The 27,611-nt window shown below is 44.2% G+C and overlaps 3 protein-coding genes across 8 annotated transcripts; 1 reads left to right on the top strand and 2 right to left on the bottom strand.

The window, feature by feature from the left end:
- Positions 1-27: 27 nt before the first annotated feature.
- On the bottom strand, positions 28-6,535 carry dph1 (diphthamide biosynthesis 1). The gene is made up of 12 exons (XM_061217508.1): positions 6,402-6,535; positions 5,674-5,823; positions 5,201-5,264; positions 4,233-4,354; positions 3,853-4,007; positions 3,063-3,184; positions 2,434-2,502; positions 2,124-2,280; positions 1,570-1,670; positions 1,184-1,262; positions 658-792; positions 28-388 (listed from the first exon to the last, which is right to left on the bottom strand). The coding sequence occupies exons 1-12, from the start codon at positions 6,448-6,450 to the stop codon at positions 323-325; spliced, it is 1,269 nt and encodes a 422-aa protein (XP_061073492.1). The 5' UTR covers positions 6,451-6,535; the 3' UTR covers positions 28-322.
- A 376-nt stretch (positions 6,536-6,911) lies between these two features.
- gkup (glucuronokinase with putative uridyl pyrophosphorylase) lies at positions 6,912-17,853 on the bottom strand. Of its 6 annotated transcripts, none has more exons than XM_061217055.1 (24): positions 17,772-17,845; positions 17,364-17,395; positions 16,539-16,645; positions 16,221-16,265; positions 15,939-16,092; positions 15,602-15,673; positions 15,167-15,255; positions 14,489-14,645; positions 14,012-14,089; positions 13,461-13,552; positions 12,675-12,780; positions 12,414-12,493; positions 11,875-11,943; positions 11,280-11,340; positions 11,075-11,091; positions 10,857-10,914; positions 10,427-10,519; positions 10,043-10,103; positions 9,543-9,656; positions 9,217-9,274; positions 8,949-9,017; positions 8,651-8,714; positions 7,344-7,415; positions 6,912-7,217 (listed from the first exon to the last, which is right to left on the bottom strand). In XM_061217055.1, coding segments are annotated over exons 3-24 (1,707 nt in total). In that variant the 5' UTR covers positions 16,541-16,645; positions 17,364-17,395; positions 17,772-17,845; the 3' UTR covers positions 6,912-7,121. The 6 variants fall into 6 exon arrangements, with proteins under 6 accessions (XP_061073039.1, XP_061073038.1, XP_061073037.1 ...); XM_061217054.1 differs by having other exon boundaries at positions 17,745-17,837; XM_061217053.1 differs by lacking the exon at positions 17,772-17,845 and adding an exon at positions 17,702-17,719.
- A 6,501-nt stretch (positions 17,854-24,354) lies between these two features.
- On the top strand, positions 24,355-27,608 carry LOC133108544 (uncharacterized). Its single transcript, XM_061218126.1, has 3 exons — positions 24,355-24,661; positions 26,238-26,407; positions 26,690-27,608. The coding sequence occupies exons 1-3, from the start codon at positions 24,651-24,653 to the stop codon at positions 27,568-27,570; spliced, it is 1,062 nt and encodes a 353-aa protein (XP_061074110.1). The 5' UTR covers positions 24,355-24,650; the 3' UTR covers positions 27,571-27,608.
- The last annotated feature ends 3 nt before the right edge of the window (positions 27,609-27,611 follow it).

Genomic DNA, 27,611 nt, shown 5'->3' with positions numbered 1-27,611 from the left:
ATGTTCACAAGAATATGTCCCAGCGGATTTGGCAGTTCAGCTCTTTAATTACAAATGTTTACAAAAATGTACATTTATACATTGATACTGTTCAAGTTTCTGACGCAAGTCAGGTCCAGAGGCACGTTTAAAAAAATCAGTGTTCCTGAATAGTGTGACCAAATGAACAATAGGGGGAAATGAAGCACTTGAATGAAATAGTTTCATCAGATTTAGAACGAATATCCTGATTATTGTGCGTGATTTCCAGCTGGTTCTTGCGTGATGTCTGGATGTATTTCCTGATGCGGGTCAGTGACACAGGAGTATGGAAGCATTCTGGTTATTCTGCCTGACAGCCACAGGGAGTGCTCTGATTGCCAGCTGCAGCTTTGCCTGATACACAATTCTGCAGAGAAGAGAGAGGAAAATAAGAATAATTATACAATAACAATACTATATTACATAATGCACTGTTCAGTTTTCCATACCTTCCATACATATATTCAAGACATGCCCCTCCTCTAATTCTGACTGTATGTCTCTCTTTTTTCAGTTCCCAATTTACAGTGAAGCTTCTATACTGGTGGACATGATGTAAGAGGCGGACACACACCGCACTCTTTTATGTTAGAAGAAATACCACCCTGCACATGTACTGTAGGGTCCCACACTCACTCTGATTGGTCTTTTGGCAGTGCGAGATGGCTGGTGATCAGGGTGATTGACAGTCCAAGGTCCCAGACTCCCTTTGGCGTAGTAATCCATTGGATACACTTCTTGCCACTGAACCTGCTGGAGGGCCACTGAAGCCTGGGAGACAGGAAGTGATATGTTAGGTCATGCAATGCATTTCCTACGCGAGACACAGCGTTACCGAGTTAAAATAAATTCACTCAGCCATGACGCATGAACGAACAGATACAATAAGTACACAATAGATTTAGCTGCCACCGACATGTTACACGCATAAATAAACTTGCCCTGCATCGTACCGTCTTACATTCTGTACATTTTCTGCAAAGACGCCTACTGTGGGCTCGACCGCAATTATTCTGAATGCGGCAGTAGTCACAACTGTGTGAACGCAAGCACTTATATATGTTTATCAAGTACAAACACACATCACATACATAAGTGTGTGTTTGTACTTGATAAACATATACAAGTGCTTGAGAGGGTCAAGAAGAAGAACAAAATGTACCTCATAAGGGGAGAGCAGGGGCTTAGAGAAGGCCGGGCCCCAGTCTATGGAGAGGCGCGGACACGCCACCTGTACCCACCTACCAGGAAAGAAGAACAGTTTTTTGAGGCCTGTAGCGTAGTGGTTAAGGTACATGACTGGGACCCGCAAGGTCGTTGTGATAAATGCTTTGTATAACACGCTATATAAATAAAATTTGATTGATTGAGATAGGCAGCCTGAGGTCTTCTTCATGGTGAAAAAAGAAGCTTGGCGCTCTTACTTTTCCTGATTATTTAGTTTTTCAAGCTATGGTCATGGAAGTCTTTCTTTTTAAAGATAGGTTAATCACATACCTCAGCACATTTGGGAGAATGTAGAAGAAAGAGACAGAGGAAAGCACTTACACGTCAACATCTGGCAGCAGATCTAGTTTGCTGGGGAAGATTTCCGACAGCATTACTCTAGTGAAAGTCTTGCCTAAAGACTTCAGCTTGGATTCCAGGTGCTGGGCAGGGAGAGGGTGAAGACTTAAGATTAACAACATCATCCCAAAGGGACAATGCTAATTCGTAATTTGTCTTTAAATCAATAGGCACCAAATCAGCTGTACGTGGTTACCAATACCAGAGATTAAGAAACTATACTTCATTGTAAAAACACTGTTTATATCTTGTCACATGATAACAGAGATAAATTACTGCAATGTTTTTCACAGGGAAAAGTTAAATGAAATCACCTGCAGTATGTTACAAAACTGGGATATTTCCACTTGTTAGTCTTCAGTAATTGCCCATACTCATTTGAAAAATGGTATCAGTGTAGTGACGTTTTTGGGAATGGCACTGGTAAACATTTTATTCATCAACAGATCATACACCTGCAGCGCCATTCTGTAAAATACATACTTTCATTTAGAAAAGATCATGGAGAAGTACCTTTAAAGCCACCCACCCCTCACCTCCAGGACTTTGGGGCTGCCCTGCCGGCCAAGGGTGCCCAGGATAAGGCCCCATCTCTGGCCTGATCGAGCTTGCTCGATGGACTTCTGTCGGCTCTCCCGCATGGATTTGTGGTCGTAGTACTCTCGCGAGAAGATCTTACTGTAGGGGTCATACCTGTGGAAACACACACCTTAATGAGCACACACACTGTGGAGCAAAAATGCAGGTAAAACACTGAAATCAATGCAGATTTGGACATCGCTGGCTGGATAATTTATCAGTTGGGACTGAGGTAGATTTTTTAGATTGTTGCATCTATGGTCGTACCTGTAGGCAGGTACATCTGGATTGGCAATCATTATGGATTCTAGGTGAAACCGCCCATCACCCAGGTAACTGTAAACACAAACATACATCCATCCTGTGAGAGGCAAATAGAGTACATGGTGGAGCAATGGTACCTCCCTCTCCACCGTGCTACTTAATGTAACAGGTCAGAATTTAACCAGATTTTGTAGTAGTCAGGTCCTGTTCTAATCAAATGGTAAATGGTTGGCATTTATATAGCGCCTTTATCCAAAGCGCTGTACCATTGATGCTTGTCATTCACCCATTCATACACACACTCACACACCAACGGCGATTGGCTGCCATGCAAGGCGCCAACCAGCTCGTCAGGAGCATTTGGGGGTTGGGTGTCTTGCTCAGGGACACTTCGACACAGCCCGGGCGGGGGATCGAACCGGCATCCCTCCGACTGCCAGACGACTGCTCTTACTGCCTGAGCCATGTCGACCCATGTCAAATGTATGTCTTTAAGATGATTTGGATAAAAGCATCAGCAAAATAACTAATGTCTGGAATGGAATGGAATGGAATGGAATGGAATGAACCAACAGAAATCCTGGTCGTTTGCTTACTGAATTCCCCCAGTAAAAAAAAAGCAGTTCTCTCACATGATGGCATCGACGGGCCTTTCAAGCCGAGGTGAGGTGCAGCCCAGGATCTCCCCGGGAGACAGGGGGCGACACTGAGGCATCAACACGTCAAACGTCTGCTTCAGGGCAATACTGACAGACTGGGCAAGAAATGAGGGGAAAAGAGGAGGGAATGAGAGAAGAAGCAAGAAGAGAAGGAGATGTCAAATAGATTGAACATTGATATTTAACAGTGCGTTTAGACTTGAGAGCTTGGCAATTACAGTGCCAAGCAATAAGCTCAATGGATGGCAATTGGAAAAATGTGTGCAAGCACACAGCAAGCAGTGAGCTATACACACACACTCAAAACCAGGCACATGCATATGAAGTCTATATCAGGGATGGTGGAGACAGAACCGTTAGAAGACTGTCAGTCTAGATAGGGGTGTCAAACTGAATCCCTAAGGGGCCACAGTATCTGCTGGTTTTTGAGGTTTCCTTTCAATCAGCTGTCAATTAAGGCCTCCAGAACAAGGAGTGTCGATTCCTTAGCCAATCAATGACTTAAATGCACCACAGGTTCTGAGAACAACCCAAAAACCAGCAGACACTGCGGCCCGCCAGGACTGGAGTTTGACACCTGTGGTCTAGAGGAAAGCTTAAAGAGCATGATAAAGAGCTCATTGACCGATTAGCCCATCAGACACTGCCAGGTTATTCTAATTCAGCGATGAAGGAATAGAAACCAACGTTCAGCAATGCAGGGGAGATGCGGGTGAGAAGACGGACGTGTGAAGTGAAGAAATAAGGGGAGATTGGGAGTAACCTGCAACGCTGCCACAAACTGAATGGTGCTGACAAGAGCCAGGGACTGTCCGGGGGTGAAGTTGTACTGCACGGTGTCCAGGAAGTGCGCCGTGTCCAACTGGATGTCCACAAACACGTAGAGCATCTTTATGCCTGCCGTGGAGTCGATGGGGACTGCAGGCAAACACAAACAATTCCGGTCTGCCATTGATTAACAGGTTCTGGAATTTTATTTGCAGAGGGATGGGAAGATACTGGTGAGAGAGATACAGAGGGATAGAGAGATGGGAGAGAGTGATACAGAGAGATAGAGAGATGGGAGAGAGAGAGATACAGCGGGATTGAGAGACTGGAGAGATACAGATGGATGGAGACGGGTGGATTAAACATGTGACTCACTCAGGCAGCTGTGGCCGTAGTGCACCAATAAGTCAGCCCCAAGGGCACGGGCGGTGAAGTCATCCACACAGCAGGCTCCATATGTCACATCCCCCATCACCACAGTGTCTGCATCTGTGAACCTAACAGAGCACCAACACCCAATCAGCTGCCTCTGTGAACCTAACAGAGCACCAACAACCAATCAGCTGCATCTGTGAACCCAACAGAGCACCAACAATCAATCAGCTGCATCTGTGAACCTAACAGAGCACCAACAACCAATCAGCTACATCTGTGAACCTAACAGAGCACTGACAGCCAATCAGCTGCATCTGTGAACCTAACAGAGCACTGACAGCCAATCAGCTACATCTGTGAACCTAACAGAGCACTGACAGCCAATCAGCTGCATCTGTGAACCTAACAGAGCACTGACAGCCAATCAGCTACATCTGTGAACCTAACAGAGCACTGACAGCCAATCAGCTGCATCTGTGAACCTAACAGAGCACTGACAGCCAATCAGCTGCATCTGTGAACCTAACAGAGCACTGACAGCCAATCAGCTGCATCTGTGAACCTAACAGAGCACTGACAGCCAATCAGCTGCATCTGTGAACCTAACAGAGCACCAACACCCAATCAGCTGCATCTGTGAACAAAACAGAACACTAACAGCCAATCAGCCTGGGTGTCTGTGAACAAAGCACCAGAAAAACACATATTTGCGATTTCAGCATTTGTATTTAAACTGATCCAGTTGAATTACTGCTTGCAGCTGTATTAGCGTCTACGTGTCCTCATGTTTAAAACATGTTGCACATTTGTAGAAGGCTGCAGTGCTACATGTGCACACACCGATGGCACTATATCAGTGATTTTTATTCAAACTTTGAGCCTTTATAGTAACTTATGGATAAACTGTAGAGGCGTGGTAAGTGGTACAAATAAAAAAGAAAAACTACTGGAATTGAACAGGTACCAACCTTTCAATGATGTCAGCAATTACACAGGCAAACATCTGTAGACCCTCTGGCAACTGTAGCGCCACTAAAAAGACAAAACCCATCTTGTTTTTGCAGAGTACGCTGAAACACACACTTCACACACATACATACATCCATCAAACACACATGCTCACACACACATGCATGCGCATGTACACAAGTTGCATAGAAGCACACATGCACATGAGCACACGCATGCATAGACTAAAATTTATAGACATAAATCTAAAATTTCCCTCTGGATGAATAAAGTATCTATCTATCTATCTATCTAGACACATACACTCATAGCACATGTGCATACACGTCTCAAACAGATACATACACAAGCACATGTGCACACACATGCATGCACTCACAGACACACACATAAGCACATACACACACAGATATGCACACGTGCACACACACTAGTGACAAACAAGTAAGCCACGCTCTGATTCGGTACAGACCTCTCTTCGCCTTGGCCTGCCTCACTCGCCAAATTGTCTTATGGATTTCAAAGTTGTAATTCTGAGGTAAAGCAAGGATGGCGTCCTGCAGCTGCGGGTCATTCAGGATTTCATCTGGGATTTGGTTGGCTACTCTCCTGGCTCCTTGACCTAAGGGCAAGCACAAAAGCAATGTTGCCGTTATTTATGAAATAATGCAGATTCAAAGGGGCAAATGTATTTCATCAAGGGAAAAAATGAGAACTGATCGTTTCGGAACAAAGCATCTTCGTCCGAGTCCCTCTTAGAACACGCCTTCCTTATCAGTATAGCCAGTAACTTAGCTAGCGAATTAACCAAAAAAAGAAAGAAAGAATGGATTGGTGAACGTAAATTCAGCCTGAATGTCAAAAGTCGCAGCAGTTCGCTAACAAAGCGATTGCGATTTCTCATTCAGTTTTTATTTTAACGGGGCGGACACGTCGGGCACATACGAGTCGTTTTAAAACAATATAATGCATTGGGCCAAAACATTTATCTCGTGCTAATCACCGGTGCTTGTCGCCAACATGAACGTCATATGCCTAAGATCGCCTGCAACCAGCTAACGTTGACGTCCATCCCTGACTGACTCCCGACTGTAAATCGGGTTGTACTGACAACTGACACATTATTGTAAACATCTAGTTTTGAGCGAAATATCACGATGGACTGACATACAAAAAATCTAGGTAATAGCCTGACTATACCTTCTCGTTTCTTCGGTTTAACAACCTGCGTATCTTCAGTGTCCGCCATTTTTGTATAAAAAATAAATACATGTGGTTGGCAGAAAGGCAGCAGTAATCGAACGCAAGTCTAGAGTAATCGAGTTTCGAATGAGTCGTACTGTCTGGACCATCTTGCTCCGTGTAACGGGGTTGAGAGGCGAGTTTACCAATGAGAACAAGAGTCAGGAAGAATTACTTGTTCTTGAGGCACACTGCACAATGTTTCTCGATGTACTTAAAGAACAGGTAATTCGTCGTAAAAAAGAAAATACACCTGGAATTATGTATTTTACTAGACACTAGTATTATGTATTATGTATTTCACTCCTCCAGGACCAAGAGGCTGCAGACTTTACCCTCCTCCAGTAATACTTATTTTCTTTCATGTGCAGTCATTCTCTCCAGGTCAGACCACTTTCATTTTTCACAATAAACTGTCCACAGCATCACCGTGTTAGCCAAGCCAGAATAATTAATACAATAATAGTATTGTTATTGTTTAATTAGGAATAGTTTTATTAAAAAATTAATTGATATTACAAATTATATGAAAAAAATAATATAACATTGTACAGATACATCTACAATAATTACCTTCGGGAGTTACACAGATATAACAAGGGTAAACAATGTATTATGATGCGCTGGCTCTGTTCATTCAGAAGAAGATCCCCGTATGTGTGTCTAAAATGGCAGCCATCAGTCTTGGCTGTGAGCATTCGCAGATCGCGGGTCATACGGTACTATTTCACAGAAAACGCAGCCGGCCTCCTGGAAAGTGTGCCTCAGCTCCGCCTGTTGTTAAAACAGAGAAGTGTTTTTTCAGGCACCATATAATGTGCATAGTGTTTTCATCAAATAACAATCATGTATTGAATGAGGACACATTTTTATAAAGGTTTTGAGTCCCCGGGATCTTACCAGTTTGTCCTTGTCCAGACACAGACCGATGACAGCTCCGCCACTGCCAGGCAACTTAACTGCAGAGCCAAACTACACACACACACACACACACAGACACACACATTACATTACATTACATTACATGGCATTTAGCAGACGGTCTTATCCAGAGCGAGGTACAACAAAGTGCAAATTAAACACAAGAACAAGTGCAAAGAGGACCCGAGAGGACAGCATAGTTCCGAGTCCTAGTGTAAACATGCAGAAAATCAGAACCCTTTAAGAGTACAATCAACTTTCAAACTAGCATACCACAATTGCAGCTAGAATACAAAAAAATAACAATACCTATACAAGTAACAATATCTATACAATCTATACATAAGTGCCATTACAGTCTAAGGCTAATCACGGTGCTGAGCTGGGGAGGGAAAGGTGCAGCCTGAAGAGTCTTCAGTCTGTGCTTGAAGGAGGTCAGAGACTCTGCCGTTCTGACATCCACCGGGAGGTCATTCCACCACCGTGGGACCAGGACAGACAGCAGTCGTGAGCGTCACACACAATGAATGAGAGATGACGTACCGTTCATCTCTTATTTGCAAAGACAAGCTACAGAAATGCAGACACGTTCATACAATTTTGACCCTCCAATGAACCAAACCTGCATGTTTTTGGACTGTAACAGGAGACTAGAGAACTGCATTTTATTTTAGAGGTTATATCAAATGCTTTATTCCATCCTATTCAACATTACATGATATCTTCCATCCAGTCAAGTCAATGCTGACTGAGCAAGAGTGTGAGGCATTGCACAAAAATCTAAAAGCGAGAACTAGACATAACTGGTCTGTGAAGAGAGGTTTTCCTTCTCAACCTAATGAGGTGGTCGCACTTGGTACTGATATCTCTGGAAGGATATAAATAATCACAAATAATTATTCTCGATGTTGACTTTGTCGGCAGGAATACTCTTTCTACAGAAATGAAGACCCTATTAATGGTATAAAGTGTAAAGTGTTTTTCCGTGTGGATTGCCTCTCAGTTACAAGACAAGGATGGATTTTCTCCTCAACCCCACAGCTGTACATCCCAGGTTTAATCTGAGGGTGGGGTGGTTCCACTAACCTTCATTGCCTGAGCCACTTAAACAGTTTTGTGACTTCAGTAAATTCAAAAGTAACAATAAATGAACTAATGCAAGACCAAAAAAAAAAAACTTTTAACTTTTCAATGTATTTTTGAATCTTTTTGTTTGTTCTGCAAGATCTGCCAATCACATACAGTAGGAACACAGAATAGTGCAATATTCTTGTGTCTGGCCTTACCTCTCTTGCTAGTTGCACCATCTTGAGATTACCAGGACCCAAACACTCATCGGTGTAGATTGATCTGTAGAGGAGAAGAGCAGACGTGTTAGAGGATTAGCAAGTGCGTAGATTCACACACGCACAAGCAGTTACAAAACCTCTAATATTTCTGACCGCCTGGATGGAGAGGATACAGAACAAGGATGGATACTGCCATCTAATGCTTTTCAGTTTTACCCATAATTCTGAATACACCTGAGGCTGGAGAGTGAACTTCAGCTCCAGCCACACTGGATACAAGCCCACAGTCTCTTACCGTCTCAGCTCGAAATTCTGATCCATCAGATCAGCCAGTTTGTGCCAGTCCTTACACTCCAAGGCCACCCTGTATGCCAGGACAAAGAGAGGACTTACACACCCAAGGACATGCACTCAACAGTCAAACCATATCACGTGGCAGACTGATTTAAACTCACCGGCACTGAAAATTTGTATGAATCACAAAACAAGCCACTGCTATAACAGGGACGTAACTGACATCTCGAGCCTGAGAAAAGGCAGGTAAAGGTTAACGCATCGCCTACCTGGCCTGGTCCGTGAGCTCACCGAAAGACTTCATAGTCTGGACCACAACAGAGTCTCCTGCGCAGAGCCATGAAGAGAGAGGTATCCGGCACAAACAGAAAGAGACCGATATGGAGAGACAGATGTTACTTTACCCATTCTCCCACCCAGGCGATTATAAATTCTGTACACACGTAACTCTTCATCCACCCAGACTCAAAGCCTACACCCACACGTCTTGGTGTGTTTTGAGAGCAGAGACTGGTGTACTGATGTGCACATTAACAGCACGCCTCTCGGTTAAACATGCTCCTCTCCATTGTGGTGAGGGTGGGGGGGGGCTCACCGTTCAGCCAGCGCTGACGGATATTACTATGGATCCTCCCAGAGTCGCTGGGGTCGCCCAGGTAGGCCAACCAGAGAGGAGGAACCGAGCTCATGTCCATGGGAATGTATTCACCTGTAAAACAACACAGATACGCGCACACACAACCACACACAAGCAAATGTTAGTGTGAATGTAAATGGAGAACTGGTTCTTCCATTAAAAAGACAATACTCATATATATTTGCATTAGAAAGAGAGAGAGAAAAAAAAGCACTGAGACAGCTCTAAAATCCCATTCCCATTCGTAATCCCATTTCCAGTCCAAATCACATTCCCAATTATCTATAATTCCTCCCCTTCAAAGCAAGAGATGCAGATAGCATTCCACTAGTTTAATTGGACTGACACATGCAGTTGATATTTGTATTTTTAAAGCTATCATTCTATTCCTGTTTTCAGGAACAGGTTGTATAATGTAAACTTGTTATAATCTGAATTTAAATGACCAGACTGTATACCATAGCCACGTTCATCCATGAATTGCTTGCTGAAGTCCATGTAGACTAACCCCTCATAGACCTGCAGTTGGAAATGTGACACAATAACAAATTGCCATCCATCCATTGTTGTCCACCAAAACAATGCTGGTTCTTCTCACATTGCTGATTACAGCTAAGCTTGAATAGAGTGGAGCCAGAGACCATATGTGGCACTGACCATAATCTACGGGCACCCAATCAATGAGCAGAGGGTCACAGAGCCCTTCCATTCTCTGGTTGCGCAGTCTCACCAGGTGACATTTAAAGTGTTACTTAATGACACTTCATGCATTAGGGGTAGAGTAGGCACATATGCCAGGTGGAGTAGAGATTGTTCCATTGATAGGAGTAATCCCTGCTTACCTGCACCACTCGGTCTTGAAGCCCAGCCGTGATAAACAGCTCATCAGTCTCCACACTCAGGATGAAGTTAGCTCGAACAGGTTTAGGGAGGTCCTGAGAGGAGTGCATTAATACAGAGTACATGCAGCTTAAAAAAAGACCGAGAACCACAACAGCATCCGCAGACCTGGAGTAAATAAATGAATGTGCTCCAGTGGTTGGAATCATGGTGAGGCCACAGGCTTCCAAACATGCAAATGGAAACAACGAACTGCGTTGAACTGTTCAATGACTATAAACAGAGGGCTTCCATTTCCCAGGTGTGACTAAGCACAAAATAGGCTTGTAACTGCGTGAGCAATGTTATAGATTAAACTACAACTTTTTATTAAATTGTGAAAACACGATGATTGAATGGTTATTAAAAATAATTTAATAATTTAATACATACTCTGTCTGTTATGTTGTAGAACCTCATTAGGCACTTCAGAGTAGCAGACACAATTGCACTGTCAAAAAAAGACCCAAAAAATTAAGTACAATATGTCAGCCTTTTGAAAGAAAGAATGAAAGAAACTTAAGATATACACATATGCAAGAACCAGTAAATGGCCAATATGTATATGTATCTTTATATCTAAAGATTTGAGCTGAAATTACAGGACTTACCTACTCCCAGCAAGGCCCTGCAGCAGAAGGAACAGGGAGTCACACAACTTTCATTCAACACAGTTAAAATACCCGCAGTGCTCATACAGGCAAGGCCCGGGTAATACACAGCATACTCCCTATAAGGACATTCAATGAATGAGATATAAGAGAATGGAGCAGTTAAGTAGCTGGGCCTGCTCTTCGAGTCTCTTGAGCCTCTTACCACTTGGCGGGGGATGTTGGTGTCGTATTTCAGAGTGAAATTCTGCTTTGTCAGAGCAATTCTGCAACAACAACAACAACACAAAGTCCAGTCTCAGCTACCAAAGAAGAGAAGGAGACAGAGCACAAAGCCTATCACAGCCTATACAGTAATATAATATGGTAATTCAGATATACAATAACGTAGTTCATGGAGCAGTTCATTGTTATGCATGTTCTGTTCAAGGTTATGTTTATCAACGTCAGTGTCCCATCAAGGATTTGAACCCTTGACTTCCCATGACTTCCCATGAACCCAGGCTCAGAATGCAGTGATCTAATTGGCACATTACCGATAAGCGGCCGGTAGCATCGTGGTTAAGGTACATGTTAGGCCGCAAGGTCGGTGGTTTGATCCCCGGTCTAGCCATAGCAATAGGATCCACACAGCCGTTGGGCCCTTGAGCAAGGCCCTTAACCCTGCATTGCTCCAGGGGAGGATTGTTAAGTCTTAGTCTAATCAACTGTACGTTGCTTGGGATAAGATGCCATTAATGTAATGTAATGATAATGGACGATGGTGATAAGTAGGGTGAATCCCCATGGCAGAGCCTCACCCTTGCTTGGAGCAGAACTGGTAAAACTTCTTACAGGTAGCCTGCAGCAGCCTCAGTCCTCCAAGATACCTTGGTGTCAGACACAGGGGGGTGAGTTACAAACCGTGGAAGGTTGGAGTATGTCTTGTTTTTCTATATATAACTCAGTTATGAATCCTCAACTTCCTCCTCATTATAGATCATATTTAAATTAGGGGGATTTACTTTTTCTAATTAATGTTATGTTATAACTAATGGCACAAGTTAATCTAAAATTATTTTAACTCACATTACCATCTAAATGTGGGGTTACAGTAGGTTTGATTGTCACAATGACGTGACAAATTAGTGATCAATTGTGACCCTGATAAAAGCAATTAATTAATGTAATAGGTGACATCTGGTCACAGGATGGCATGACGATCACAAGAAAGTCTTTGAGTGATAGGGTGCAAAAGTGCGCCCCTGGCACACTGCACACCAATTGAGTGAATTTATCATGCACTGTATACAACAAATATATTACCACTTTGTGTGGTTCTTGCCGGTGTCGTACTGACCCTTCCTTTCGACTGATGCAGAAAAGGTCCTGTAGGCTTCCAAACTCAGTGGGGTCGTTGAGGGGATGGGGCAGCAGAACCTAATTTAAACAAACAAAAAACATGAAATTAACTCTTTCTATTTTTTACTTACATTATCTGGGAGGAATCAGTAATACACTGCAAACTATTACGTGCACATGTACTTTAATCACAGCGCTAGTGGTGAATACTACAGGTGTAGAAATTGGATCTGTGCACACGGGAAGAGGGTTTTCTCACCAAGCTCTGGCTCTCCGTCAGAGTGACCTCAGCCCAGAAGTTGCAGATCGTCATGGCAATGGTTTTACCGTTGAAGCCATCGGAGGGGTTACCCATCAGCCCAACTCTACGGCAGCAAACAGTGACAGGCACAGGCCTGCAATTAGTGTACAATACAGACCCTCAACATGAAGGCTGCTGGGGGGGGGGGGGGGCTCATCAATTACATTACATTACATTAATGGCATTTGGCAGACGCTCTTATCCAGAGTCACGTACAGTTGATTAGACTAAGCAGGAGACAATCCGCCCCTGGAGCAATGCAGGGTTAAGGGCCTTGCTCAAGGGCCCAACGGCGGTGCGGATCTTATTGTGGCTACACCGGGGATCAAACCAGGGACCTTGTGGGTCCCAGTCATGTACCTTAACCACTACGCTCATCCAGACACTGTTCCAGCATGGGCACGGACCCCAAGGTCTCGTATCTGGAAAGGCATGGTGCCAGTGTGTGGATGGACCAACAGTTTGGTATCTGTTAAGGCTCTGTTAAGGTGTGGATGAGCCCCATGGTCTGGTATATGTTAAGGCACTGTTTGAGTTTGTGGAAGAGCCCCCTCGTCTGGTATCTGTTCAGACACTGTTTCAGTGTTTATGGATGGACCCCACAGTCTGGTATCTGTTAAGGCTCTGTTAAGGTGTGTGGAAGGGCCCCATGGGCTGGTATATGTTAAGACGCTGTTCGAGTGTGTATGAGCCCCACGATTTGGCACTTCAGAAATATGGCTCCTGTGAAGCCGTGTTCTCTACCTGGCATAAGAACGGGAGATGATAGGTTTGCCAGGGGACTCCTGCTGTTTTGCAGAGTAGCAGGCAAGCCATTTGTTGTAGTCTGAGAGTGTCTGTGACAACGACATACACAAAGCTTTATTTAGGTTTTCCAACTTATCTAGGCACTACACAATGCACAGACCTTAAGCAGAGGCTCCGTCTGATCATCACAAATTCACAGTTTAGAGCAGGGATGCACAACTCCTGGGCTGGTCTGCATACTGTTTTTTGTCACAATCTTAGTCTTAGTTTCCTGATAGCCCTGTCAACTATGCTGGTTCACTTCTGAACATGAGAGCAGTATAATCATTAGGTTACACTTGCAGTCTGTGACTGTAGCTGGTGCTAACACAAATGTCAGATCAAGATATGATTGAATTAAGTGAATAATTAAGAGAAGTAGGCAACAATCCTGAAACAGATCACATATCTATTCTTCAAAATTGCTGACAAGCAATATAGTATATATAAATATAAAACAGTATAGAAATAAAAGCAGACTGAACATATGATGATGTAACAGGACATACCACTTGTCCAATGAGCTGGAAACCTGTGGGCAACTTCATCCCAAACACAGGCAACGTCTCCTTGTTAATGAGCCACTCCTGCAATGTAAGTGGACAGAATAGAACTGTGAGCTGTCCACAACATTACACATGCTATAACTATACTATACAGCACAGTACGCAAATGGAACTACACAATGATAAAGGTTGATTTCACATTTTTATTTAGCAAAGCGTAATGTTGATTTTTGCGATCCAAACAACATTCAAATTCAAGCCCACAAGTCCACGTGAAATATTAATACCCGAACAATGTCCATAGATAGCCATCAGCTAACAAGCATGCAACACCAGCTAGTTAGCTCATAGCATTTAGCTACCTTCTTACTGCACCCGGCTTAACTTGATAGGCACCCACGCTATCTAGGCAACATTGATCCATTGATGGGAGACCCGCACCCATGTCTCTGTGAAAGCCAGTGACAGCGTTAGACTAACCCAGAACATTCCAAGCGACCTGCCTGCAGCATCGGGCCGCTGAGAGAGGAAGGCAGACAGGTAGGGAAGCGTGGTTTTGCGCAGGCAGTAGAAGACTACACTGGCCAGTCGAGATGTTGTCAGGCCATCCCGTGGCTTTTCAAGGAACCGTGTGACCCTGAAACACACAGTAGTTTTTCTTTTCTTTTTTTTTTCGTATACATAAGCATTTCAACACTGACCATCAAAACTGGACTAGCATCCTTTAATAGAACACAATATCCATCCATCCATCCATCCATCCATTATCTTAACCCGCTTATCCTGATCAGGGTCGCAGGGGGGCTGGAGCCTATCCCAGCATACATTGGGTGAAAGGCAGGAATACATCCTGAACAGGTCGCCAGTCCATCGCAGGGCACACACACCATTCACTCACATACTCATACCTATGGGCAATTTAGACTCTCCAATCAGCCTAACGTGCATGTCTTTGGACTGTGGAAAGAAACCAGAGTACCCGGAGGAAACCCACGCAAACACGGGGAGAACATGCAAACTCCGCACAGAGAGGCCCCGGCCGACGGGGATTCGAACCCAGGACCTCCTTGCTGTGAGGCGGCAGTGCTACCCACTGCGCCATCCGTGCCGCCCCTAGAACACAATATGTAAAATATAATATGTTAAATATTATTTTACCTGTGGGACTCAGGACATACTTCAACGATGCCCCTTGTGCAGCTTTTCTCTCCCTCCTCCAGCTCATAGTAAATTACCAGCTCTCCAGGCTGTCACTCAAAGAGAGAGGTTCATCACATTACATTATTGACATTTGGCAGATGCTCTTATCCAGAGCAGCGTACAGTTGATTAGACTAAGCAGGAGACAATCCTCCCCTGGAGCAATGCAGGGTTAAGGGCCTTGCTCAAGGGCCCAATGCCTGTGCGGATCTTATTGTGGCTACACCAGGATTAGAACCACCGACCTTGCGGGTCCTAGTCATTTACCTTAACCACTACGTAACAGTTCACTCATCCAACTGTAGCCTCTGACAGACACAGACATACTACCCAACACAGCATACATCTGCTGCTTCCCGTTTTCAAACGTTTGCTAAAGTAGCAGAAACCTCACCTTCGACCTGAAAAAGCGAAGGACCTGCCCAATGTCAAAGTTCTGGTCTGCACACAGCATGTCTCCTGCAATCTACAGACACAGACCAAATTACCTCACTGAACTCCATATCGCTAATCACAATATCTAACCATTGAACTGATGTCCATAGCTCTCATGATCTGTTGACTTTAAAATTTAGTGTGGCTGAAATCAAATAAGAATGTCTCTTATCTGCTTAAGATTAGTCTGAATCAGAAACTTCCAAATTTGGTATGCCTGAAATTAAAATGTTTTTAAAAATCATTCTGAAACAGAACAGGTGGACCGGTGTATAAACTGACACTTAATGACGTACCACCATGATGTCATCTTGCAGTCTGCGGCTCCGGATGGCAAGCTCCAGGTCCGCCACAGCCCCCAGTTGATCCTCCAGAGTGGTGCTGCCATCATTAACCACATTCTCCACCGGAAAGTCATTGGCTGTCGCCCAGCGCTCATAGTGTTTGTACCTAACAACAGGAATACACAGAAGCCACAGCCATAGTCAATACACGGTGATTAATAGTTAACTTCTGGAGATATAAACGTGTAAGAGACTAGTCTACTAGTGAAAGAGCACAATAAAGCGGTACGGAACTTATCTGCATTTGTAACCAAGTAGACTTCACTGAACAACTGTCGCCTGGGCAACAAGAGAGAGAGAGAGAGCGTTAATCGAGAAATTAATCTGGAACACAACAACTCCTAACCAATGTATCCTCATCTCGGTCAAGAAGAAGGTTTTTAAAGAAATACTGACTTATTAGTGAAGAAAGACTACTAGAATAAAAGTTCAACAGTTCCTCAAAACTTTCATCGACAACGTACAAATACATTTACAGTAAGACATCACTGCTACCACCTGACAGCCAGCTGCCCAAAACGTTTACATCAGTGAAGATCCATTATAACTTACATGTTGACAGTCTCCCACCAAAAGTCTAAGATTTTCTTTCCACCAACTCCAGGAAGCAATGCTTTGGGAACCCCTGTCAGGTGACTATATAGACCTGTGAAATCATTCTTATAAGACAGAAAAAAATACATTATATGTAACAAACAAATTAAGAAATATATTATCATTGGAATTTTTTTAAATACAGTATAGGATGCTGCTCATATAAAAAAAAAAACAACAGTCAAACACTGACAGACATTTACTCAAAGGAAGACATGAATGTGTAGCCCACGCAGGCAGATTGTTGGTGCTTGAAATATATTTAAAAAAAATTCATTTTGGGGTTGATTAACCTGCTTAAAAACTGTAAATAATGTGTGCCACTGTGGCTGAGTGAATGATTCTAAATGAATTCACCGGTACGAAATGAGGAATTCTAGAAATTATTTTATATAAATATGAAGTATTTAATTGTGCGTTTTTTGTTTTGTTTTTTCAGGAATTTTCTGAAGTGCATAGACTTGGACTGAAAGGGTTAAGCAACAATAAACTGTGACGTAGCATATGTATAGAATTTTTGGGATATAACCCATCACGCAAATGCATAACAGTGCCGCTGTTTCTATTGTCAGTATTTTGTGGTTAGCATTCTGCATCCTTCATTTTACAGAAACTAATGCGCTTTACGAGGTTTATACGACAGAATGCATTCAAAAAAAATTGAGCAATCCTGTAGCATTTAGTTTGTTACGGCTAGTACATTATACACAACTGTAGACTACTGACAAAGCTCCGCTCTACGCGCTTCAGTCCTGCTCTTTGAAAAATTACGATTAGACGCACCTTGATCTGGGTCTCAAGAACAGTGTCGTGGCCTGCAACCAGTAAAAGGCAGATCATAGCTGGGCACTCGGAAACATTGAAATAAACACTGAAGTTCTGTTAACCATAGAAAGCACTACTGAGTATCCACTGTGTGCACCAGACGCTGATTCGTCCTAGTTGAGCCGCCCACTGTACACCATGGAGAGTACGTAGGAACTAGAGTAAAGTGCTGGCGAGTGAGCAGGCATGCGCAGTAGTGCTTTCCAGCTGCCACTCCAGCCAGTAACGGTAGCGACAAGCAATAATAACACGAACAGTGAATTAATTAACTCGATAAATATAACTTCAAAGCTCACGCATTTCAACCCGTTCACACGCTCACACGCTCACACGCCACACCTTGTATTTCTCACGCAGAGAAATTACCAGGATAACGCCGACCAAGTTGCGCCGCTATTTTTTATAACAGTGGAACAGGTAGGAATCAAGTGGGTTCCCCGTAGAGTTCAGAAGGCGCCTGCCAGGCACCAACTAATCAAATAATAAGAATATAGCTACCGAACAGCCAATCAAAAAATAGCATTGCTGTATCCGGGTAAGATTAGATATTCCCGCTACAACAACGTTACATTCTGAAGAAGTGCCGCAAAAACAGTCTGGAGCACTGGGATTTTCAGCTTTTATTGTAAACAAAAAAGACACCCACAGTTTTGAAACGGTTTTCATTCTGGCTGGTGTATATTTGTGTTTTTCTTCTGTATTTCTCAGTTCATTTTCAAGTAGAATGTGATGTGAGGGCCTGAGTGGCCTTATGAGTGGTCACTGACACCTGACTGTCACCCAGATTGACAGGTACAAAATGACTTCATTGTGCTTTCACAGTCAAGTACTGAAAGCATTATCACTCAGAATCAAGGCTGATTTCACTCAGTGACTTTCTTTCTCTTTCCAGCATTCGAACGGTCATCAAAATGGCCTAAAAGAGGCAGACTGAAGAGAGATGGCTTCCCAAACCTATCTGATGACTATGGCACAATAAAAAAGAATTATTAACATAAATACACAGAATTTGGACAACCTGTCCTGCCTGTGATTTCATAAGAAATCAACCTTTGCTTTGACCCCATAATTAAAGAATACAAAGCATGAAGAAGGAGAGAAAAGGTTGTACATGAAAATGACTCTCAGATTCTATAAGCAGTGAGAAGATTGCGGCAGTGAGGTGGCCATTCTGCCAATTCAGATGCTTCAGATGTTTGGTTGCAAATGTTTGCTGAATGATCTCCACTGTGTGATTTGTAAATGGATATTTTGGGAGGGCTACTAGTAGGCATATTCAGCTAACCTTTAAACATGCCTCACAGTCTGGACCCAATCCAAGCGCATTGCTCACCTGCACAGACACTTACACTCCTTATCTATGGAGCAGCATGGTTACCGAAGGAATTCACGTTATGTACTTTGCTTTAGGCTGACACACCCGGGCTCCAGTGTAATCAAACCCACAACCTCACAGTCACAAACTCCATTATCTTAGCCTTATGCTACACTTTGCATGGATTATGCATGTCCAATAATGCAACCATCCATTGCTGCAGTTTTGTCCTTAGTTATAGCCTCTTCAAGAATAATTATAAGATGCATCAAACTGGAACAGTTCATCTTCAGTGGCAGGGGGACAGAACTTTCATCGTAAGGGGGTTCTCAGCTCCTTCCCTGAGGATGGCACCCCGCTGATTCTCCTTGGAGACTTCAACATCCACCTTGAAGCCTCCCAGGCTGCTGCCTTCCTACCGCTACTCCACTCCTTCAGCCTCTCCCTGCAACACTCTCCTCCAACCCACAAGGCAGGCAATGTCCTAGACCTTGTCTTTGTGAGGAACTGCTCATGCTCTGATTTCACGGTTACCCCTCTGCATACATCTGATCACCACTTCATCTCATTCTCCCTCCCTCTTCCTCCCCATCCTCCTCCCACCTACCCTTCCTCAGCCCGCCGTAACCTCCGCTCCCTCTCATCCTCTTCCTTTGCCACCACTGTCACCGCCTCTCTCCCCCCTCTCAAATCCTTCTCCAAACTCCCCGCTGACTCTGCATCTGCCACCCTCCTTTCATCTCTCTCCTCCGCCTTTAACTCCCTCTGTCCCCCTGTCTCTAAGCCGCCTTGCACATCCCCCCCGTCCCCTTGGATATCTGACACCCTCCGTACCTCCAGGGCCAGCCTCCGCGCAGCGGAGAGGAAGTGGGGGAAATCCAGAGACGCTTCAGACCTCACGACTTACCAGTCTCTCCTGGCAGCATTCTCTTCCGCTGTCACTGCCACCAAAGCAAAATACTATCAAACACAAATTCAGAACTCCGCTTCTAACCCCCGGAAACTTTTCTCTATTTTCTCCTCTCTCCTCAACGCACCGCCGCCTCCTCCTCAGTCCTCCTTCGCTGCTGATGACTTTGCTGATTTCTTCGATGAGAAGGTCACAGTCATCCGCAGATCCTTTACAACCACCGCCCCCCTCACTGTGTCCTTCCTCCCCCTCTAGGCCCATCCCTTCCTTTTCCACTTTCTCCCCCCTTACAGACTCTGATGTTTCTCAACTCCTGCTCTCCCACCGCCCTACAACCTGTGCCCTTGACCCTATCCCCTCTTCTCTTCTCCAAATGATCACACCTGACATTCTCCCATTTGTCACCTCCCTTGTCAACTCCTCCCTGTCTTCCGGCTGTTTTCCGGCATCCTCCAAGAGGGCCCACATCACTCCGCTGCTAAAAAAGCCTACTCTGGATCCCTCCATCATCCAGAACTACTGCCCGGTATCTCTTCTTCCTTTCCTTTCTAAAACTATAGAACGAGCCGCTTCTACTCAACTTTCTTCTTTCTTTTCTAACAACAACCTGACCCCCATCAGTCTGGCTTCAGATCGGGCCACTCGACAGAGACTGCGCTCCTCTCCGTCAGTGAGTCACTCCATGCCGCACGAGCAGCCTCCCTCTCCTCTGTCCTCATTCTCCTAGATCTCTCTGCTGCCTTCGACACTGTGGATCACTCCATCCTCCTGTCTGCCCTGTCAGCAACGGGCATCTGTGGCAGAGCTCTGGACTGGATTGAGTCCTACCTCTCTGGTTGCTCCTTCCAGGTTGCCTGGGCTGGTTCGGTATCGACACCTCGGCCCCTCGCCACAGGAGTTCCCCAGGGCTCAGTCCTAGGCCCGCTTCTTTTTTCTCTTTACACACGCTCCCTTGGCCCTGTGATCACTGCACATGGGCTATCCGACCACTGCTACGTGGACGATACCCAAGTCTTCGTCTCGTTCCCGCCGTCTGTTACGCAGGTTTCAGCCCGTATCTCTGCTTGCCTGAGTGACATCCAGAGCTGGATGGACAACCACCATCTAAAGCTCAACTGAGGCAAGACTGAAATGATATTCATCCCTGCTAATACCTCTCCTCTTCTGGATCTCTCCATTTCCCTCGGGGATACCACACTCACGCCGTCACCCAGTGCAAGGAACCTCGGCGTGGTGATGGACAGCAGACTGTCCCTTTCCGAGAACATTGCGGCGGTGACCCGGTCTTGCAGGTTCTTCCTATACAACATACGGAGAATCCGTCCATTTCTCACCCCCTACTCAACCCAGCTCCTGGTCCAAGCGATGGCTCTGTCCCGCCTGGACTACTGCAATTCCCTCTTGGCTGGCCTCCCAGCGTCCGCCATCAGACCCCTCCAACTTATCCAGAATGCAGCAGCTCGTCTGGTCTTCAACCTTCCCAAATACTCACACGTCACCCCCCTGCTTACTTCCCTCCACTGGCTGCCTGTCATGGCTCGCATCAAATTCAAAACATTGGTGCTAGCCTTCCAAGCAGTTAAGGGGTCTTCCCCAGCTTACCTACAAAAAATCATCAGACCCTACACCCCTGCCAGACCTCTTCGTTCAGCCTCCACAGGCCGCTTGGCACCTCCCCCTCTCCGAACCTCCACCTCATGCTCACGACTACTGTCTGTTCTGGCTCCACAGTGGTGGAACGATCTCCCCGTTGAGGTCAGAACTCTGGAATCTCTCCCCACCTTCAAGCGCAAGCTGAAGACACACCTCTTCAAGCAGCACCTCTCCCCATCCCTCCCTACCTCCCTGTGAACCTTAATTGTTGTCTTTCTGTGACTTGCTTTGTGTATCGGTATTTTTAGTTGGCTAGGTAGCAGTGTTTGGATAGTTAACTTTGGTCACTTTTGCTCTGTTGTTTGTTTATCTCTTTGTTAAAAAAAAAAAAATCTTTGTTGTACAGGTAGCAGTTGAAATTGTACTTCCCTCTAGGGTCTTTGAGCGAACTTATCCCTGGTTATGGGTATGCACTTTGTTGTATGGCGTTCTGGATAAGAGCGTCTGCCAAATGCCAATAATGTAATGTAATGTAATGGGTTGATTGTACTCTTCGAGGGTTCTGATTATCTGTATGTTTACACTAGGACTCTGAACTGTACTGTCCTCTCAGGTCCTCTTAGCACTCATACTTGTTTGAGTTGCACTTCATTGTACGTCGCTCTGGATAAGAGCGTCTGCTAAATGCCATGTAATGTAATGTAATGTAATGGGTTGGAGCTCAGCATCTGGCTTGTCTACATAATCTGTAATGACCCCTGACATTCTTACACTCTGGTATTTCAGCATTCAAATGTGCTGAACAGGTCACTGCTGTGAGAGGGCTGCCCCCTAGTGTGCCACCCAAGACACTGCAAACAGCACACTCCTTTCAGAGCATCTAAATTAAGATCACTGGGGAGCCACATTCATTTCATCCCCGGTTTTGCAATCTGTCCCTTTGCTTTGCCAATTCGTACCCTCAGTTTCCGCGTTTAAATATTGTTTTACCAATGGTGTCTAGGATCGCTCTGTATGTTCCTTTTGCTAATGCCACCTACTGTTCAAGAGGATACAACACAGTTGATATGTTCCTGGAAATCTACCATCCTGTAGGTTTTCATTTTGACATTACATTGGCACACCTGATTCTACTAATTGATGGAAATTGAGATTCCAGCAGCTCAAAGGAATCTCTAGCTCACTGGTGCCCAATCATGTGTCATGAAGGGCGGTGAACCAGAAACCCACCGATGCCCCTATACTGCATATTTCAGCCCAGTCTGCACATACTGTACCACCAACCAAACAGTGGTTGTGGAAAAGGTAATGACAGACAGTCAATGTTTACACAGGAGACTCATCCAACCCTCTGAGACGTTATGGAAACATAAAGCCCCCCAGGGCTGAATGCATTTACAGTGCAGTCCTTTAGTATTTGGACAGTGACACATGTTCTTGTTGTATTGGCTCTGTACTCCAGCACATTGAATTTGCAATAAAACAATGACTTGAGGGTTTTTACATCCATATTGGGTGAACAGGGGAAGAATTGTAGGCATTTTAATACATAGTCCCTTCAATTTTAGGGGACAAAAACTAATTGTACAATTGGCTCCTCAAATGTTTCCCGGAGAGCTGTTTTGAATTTCATTGTTAGCTCATGCACAAAAGAGCCTACAAAATGTCTACAGTTGATTTTAGGAGTGCCATCTGCATTTGGAGTCTGTTGCTGTTGTCATGAAGCGTGAGGACCAAAGAATGGCAGTAAAGCAGGCCATCATTAGGTTGAAAAATAAAGAACAAATCATTGACACAGGCAAAATATTTGCCGTGTAAAAATCAACATTGTTAAGAAGCAAGAAGGCACTGGTGAGCTCAGCAATGACAAACAACCTGCTAGACCATGGAAGACCAATGTAGTGGACGTCAGAAGAATAACCTCAGAGGGTTCACCACATGATGCAAGCCCCAGGCAAGCCTCAAGAATAGATTACAGTTTACAAAAATGTACATTAAAAAAACCTGTGTTCTGGACAGATGAAATGAAGAGCGACCGGTACCAGAGTTATTTATGATCCAAAGCATACCGCCTCATCTGTCAAGCGTGGTGGAGGTTATGGCTTGAGCGTGTATGGCAGCCACTGGAACTGGCTCACTTGTTTTCATTGATGATGACACGGCTGCCGCAGGGTGAATGCCGAAGTGTGTAGAAACATCTTGTCTGCTCAGATTCATATAAATATGATGACTATTTCAGTTTGTGTGCACTTAAAGTTGAAAGTCTGCACTTTAACCACATGGTGATTGTTTTCTCTCAATTTATTTGTTGGAGTACAGAGCAAAAACAAAAAATCAAAATACTTACTGACTGCACTGTGTTTTCTGAACTGTCCCATACAACTAGCTTGTGCAATGTTCTTGTGTGAGGTTGCATAATTTCACATTCTCATGGAAGAAATGTATATGCAACACAAAGACCACACCCAAATACTTCCCAAATACTCACATGTCACCCCCCTGCTTACTTCCCTCCACTGGCTGCCTGTCATGGCTCGCATCAAATTCAAAACATTGGTGCTAGCCTTCCAAGCAGTTAAAGGGTCTTCCCCAGCTTATCTGCAAAAAATCATCAGACCCTACACCCCTGCCAGACCTCTTCGTTCAGCCTCCACAGGCCGCTTGGCACCTCCCCCTCTCAGAACCTCCACCTCACGCTCACGACTACTGTCTGTTCTGGCTCCATGGAGGTGGAACGAACTCCCCGTTGACGTCAGAACTATAGAATCTCTCCCCACCTTCAAGCGCAAGCTGAAGACACACCTCTTCAAGCAGCACCTCTCCCCATCCCTCCCTACCTCCCTGTGAACCTTAATTGTTGTCTCTGTGACTTGCTTTGTGTATCGGTATTTTTAGTTGGCTAGGTAAGCAGTGTTTGGATAGTTAACTTTGGTGACTTTTGCTCTGTTTGTTTGTTTGTTTGTTTGTTCAAAAAAAAAAAAAAAAAAAAAAAAAAAATGGCCCTTGTCCTTATCTTTGTTGTACAGGTAGCAGTTGAAATTGTACTTACCTCTAGGGTCTTTCAGCGAACTTATCCCTGGTTATGGGTATGCACTTTGTTGTACGTCGCTCTGGATAAGAGCGTCTGCCAAATGCCAATAATGAAATGTAATGTAAAAGACATTAAAGCTTCCCAAAAACCTGCTTAACCTGCTTAAGAAAAGAATAGAGGTCATATTTGGCATTGCAGGACTGAAGTAACAGCAGATACGCTGAAACCGCCCATCACCAATGACTGTTGCGGTGATGTAATTTGGGAATGTTTCGAGAAAAGTCTGTATACAGATCACCTGGGAAGAGCGCAGACAGCGACTTCTTAGACTTCAATACTATTTTATTGAGTATCCAGCAGCATCAGTGCTTTTCATCAGACTAACTTTACTGGAACATGGAAATAAGGTAAGAAATCATTTTGGATTCACTTTCGATAATACCTGAATACTTGCATTTTGGGCACGGCAGGATAGCCAAGGGTCATACATCTTCATTGTAGTGCATCACCTGTAATATTCACACTTTTCAAAGTAAGAAATCCTCTGCTTGTGATTCCATACACGGACACACAAGCTCTTAAAAGCTTGAGGAAGTACATTACATTCATATTTATGGATTTACAGTTTCCAAAAGGCAAAATGGTGCACACACTGTGAATCAAGGATAAGGAATCTGATTTATTGTGGCTACATATGAACTACGTTTAGAATTGCTACAGTAGAGGTAGCCCAAAAAGCTGAAAACTTCGGTAATTAGGCATGTTATCCCAACATTACTATTGTTGGCTTGTGTTTAATGGATAAAAGGAATTGTATCGTAAACCTGAGTGTAAGTCAGTATGAGACGGGTGCGTGGGGGGTTTGGACCCAAAATGCATGACTCAGAAACAGTAGTGTAGTAAAGTGCCGTCAGGGCTGCATTTGCGGAATATCCAGAGAGCGTAGTCAAAAACAAGCAATGTTCATACACGTAAATATCCAGCCAGAAAACCAAAACGCAGTACCGAGTCTCGTAGTCGGTACACCATGTGGGAAGTCCGGTAGCCAGGAAAGCTGTCAGAAGCGGGGCAGAAGTACAGGCGGACGGTAGGCAGGCTCAGGGTCAATGACGGTGCAAAAGTCAAGACCGAAGTCTGCTCCGCGGGGCAAAAGTACAAAAACAGCAGGCAAAGTCGTGGTACAGGCAGGCGATGGTCAACAAGACAGAAATCAATAAACAATTGTCAGCGGGTAGCGGGTAGCGGGTAGCGAATGGCTTGGTATAATCGCTCAAGCGAATGCACTGACGAACAGGAGGCAAACTATTTTTGCACAGACTCGCCATGAAACTGAGCTTATATGCAGGTGTAGACAGGTGTAGACAATTAGCTTGAGAGCAGCAACAGAATGGAAATCAGGTGTGGAGGATTGACAAATTAACGAGGTAATTAGTAATCGTTAGTAATAAACCTATCCTGCCCTAGCATTAGTAAATCAGTAAATGACATGCACAAGAAACGTAAGGTAACATGGACACATGGTTAGTATGTTAGTATTACCCAATCCTGATCTAGCATTAGTAGATTTAGCAAATAGACAAGGGAAATTGAAACAATTAGGGTGTGAGTGACAAAAAGGGAGAGAGAAAGCAGGAATGCAAGGTTTGCAGAGAGACACGAAAAAGTGTATGCTAAATCAATGAACAGTACAACATAACATGGAACATAAATTGTGACATAACAAGTTTGCAAAACAATGACAATAAACTATATAACATGACATGGCAAGACTAACAATTAAATCGTAACAATAACTAAACATGAAACATAACATGACATGAAACCTAAAAACGTGGTGATACTAGACTAACATAATACGTGACATGACAATAACATAACCAAGACAATAACTAAACATAAAACATGACATGAAAAACATGAAACGTGACACGGTAACAACAGATCAGATGTTAGAAGTAACGCCATTTACTACCACCATTTCAGGATGCTGTTCCACCCACCGAAAGATCCCAAGTTCCCAAGGAAACCGTGGATAGGATATGTGAACGACGTGCCCTTCGTGGGCACTTCTGCTGACATGGTGGACGGCTTCATTGCGCTGCTCCAAGGAGACCGAAAGACCGCAGAGGCCAAGAGCTATAAGGACTTCCTGGGTAGGCAATGGGCAGGATGGAGGATTTCTTTGATTTGTTGTTACTCAATCAAAAGATTCTGCCCTCCACTGCATTTCAAATAATTTACTGCATATGACAGCATACCCATTCTAATAGCTCTCTACCACTATTGCTCGTACAACTGTTATAATACTACTAAAAATGTTACCAAAGTTTATCTACTACGACTGTAACAACCACTGCTACTAAAGCTATATAAACGTTTGCATTTTGTTGGTCAACAGGCTAAGTATTTCATAACGTATGTCTGTTTCTATTCAGACTCAGCTGGAATCCATGACCTGAAGCCAGGGTCCATCCTTCAGAACGACACAATCCAGAAAGTAGTCGGGTGCAGTGCCAGAGTATCCAAATATATAATTGATTACATTATACAAGCAAAAAATCCACGGGCGAAAGCCACCGTCAAAGTAACTAAGGCAGCCCAGGCAGGTAAAGATCTAACCACATCCCTTTCCAAGTCTTTCAAGGCTCTCAGGGATACATTGAAAGAACATGGTATAGACTTGCTCGAAGATGTACAACAGAACCGAAGGTCTAACCGGGGAGAACACGTTTTCAACAACGCCCTGCTTCGGTTATATGGGTCGATAATTGATTTATACATTGCAAGGCACGTCGAAAAAGGTAACAGAAATACGTTGGTTGACAGTATCCCAAACAGCTGCGTTAGTGACGCCTTCCGAAGCAACGCCCCAGATGGCAGATACCTCAACTTGACAGCTGATCAGAGACGAAACATTAGAAACTGGGTAGTTTGCATTCCGGACAATATGGTATATATCCCAATAAACAACACTCTGTTTTCATACATGATAGGGGAGATTAGGAACAATGCTGTTAAGGCCATGCATTCATTTAGTCTGTTTCAAAATGATGAGAAAGTGCTGCGTAAACTCTCTCAATTAGTAGAATGGATGAATACTCATCGCGTTTATCTGGACCCATATGCCGCGGGAATTTGGCTTTTTGAAAACCAATTTCGTCATCATGAATTTCACATGACTGAAGACGGCGTGCAACGTATGCTGAGGTCCATCGTTCCCTGTAAGACAACCTTGTTAATTGAATATGTGAATATGCTGATACTGGCCGCCAACCTGGTGGGTGTATTCATTCAAGGTGCGGTTAACCACAGTTAAGAAGCCTTATGCATCCTGCTCTTTAATCATTAAAAATTTTT

Source organism: Conger conger, chromosome 13 (assembly GCF_963514075.1).
Source record: "Conger conger chromosome 13, fConCon1.1, whole genome shotgun sequence".
Lineage (NCBI taxonomy): Eukaryota > Metazoa > Chordata > Actinopteri > Anguilliformes > Congridae > Conger > Conger conger.
Note: the sequence above shows the minus strand (reverse complement) of the source record. Positions and strands in the feature narration are given on the sequence as shown.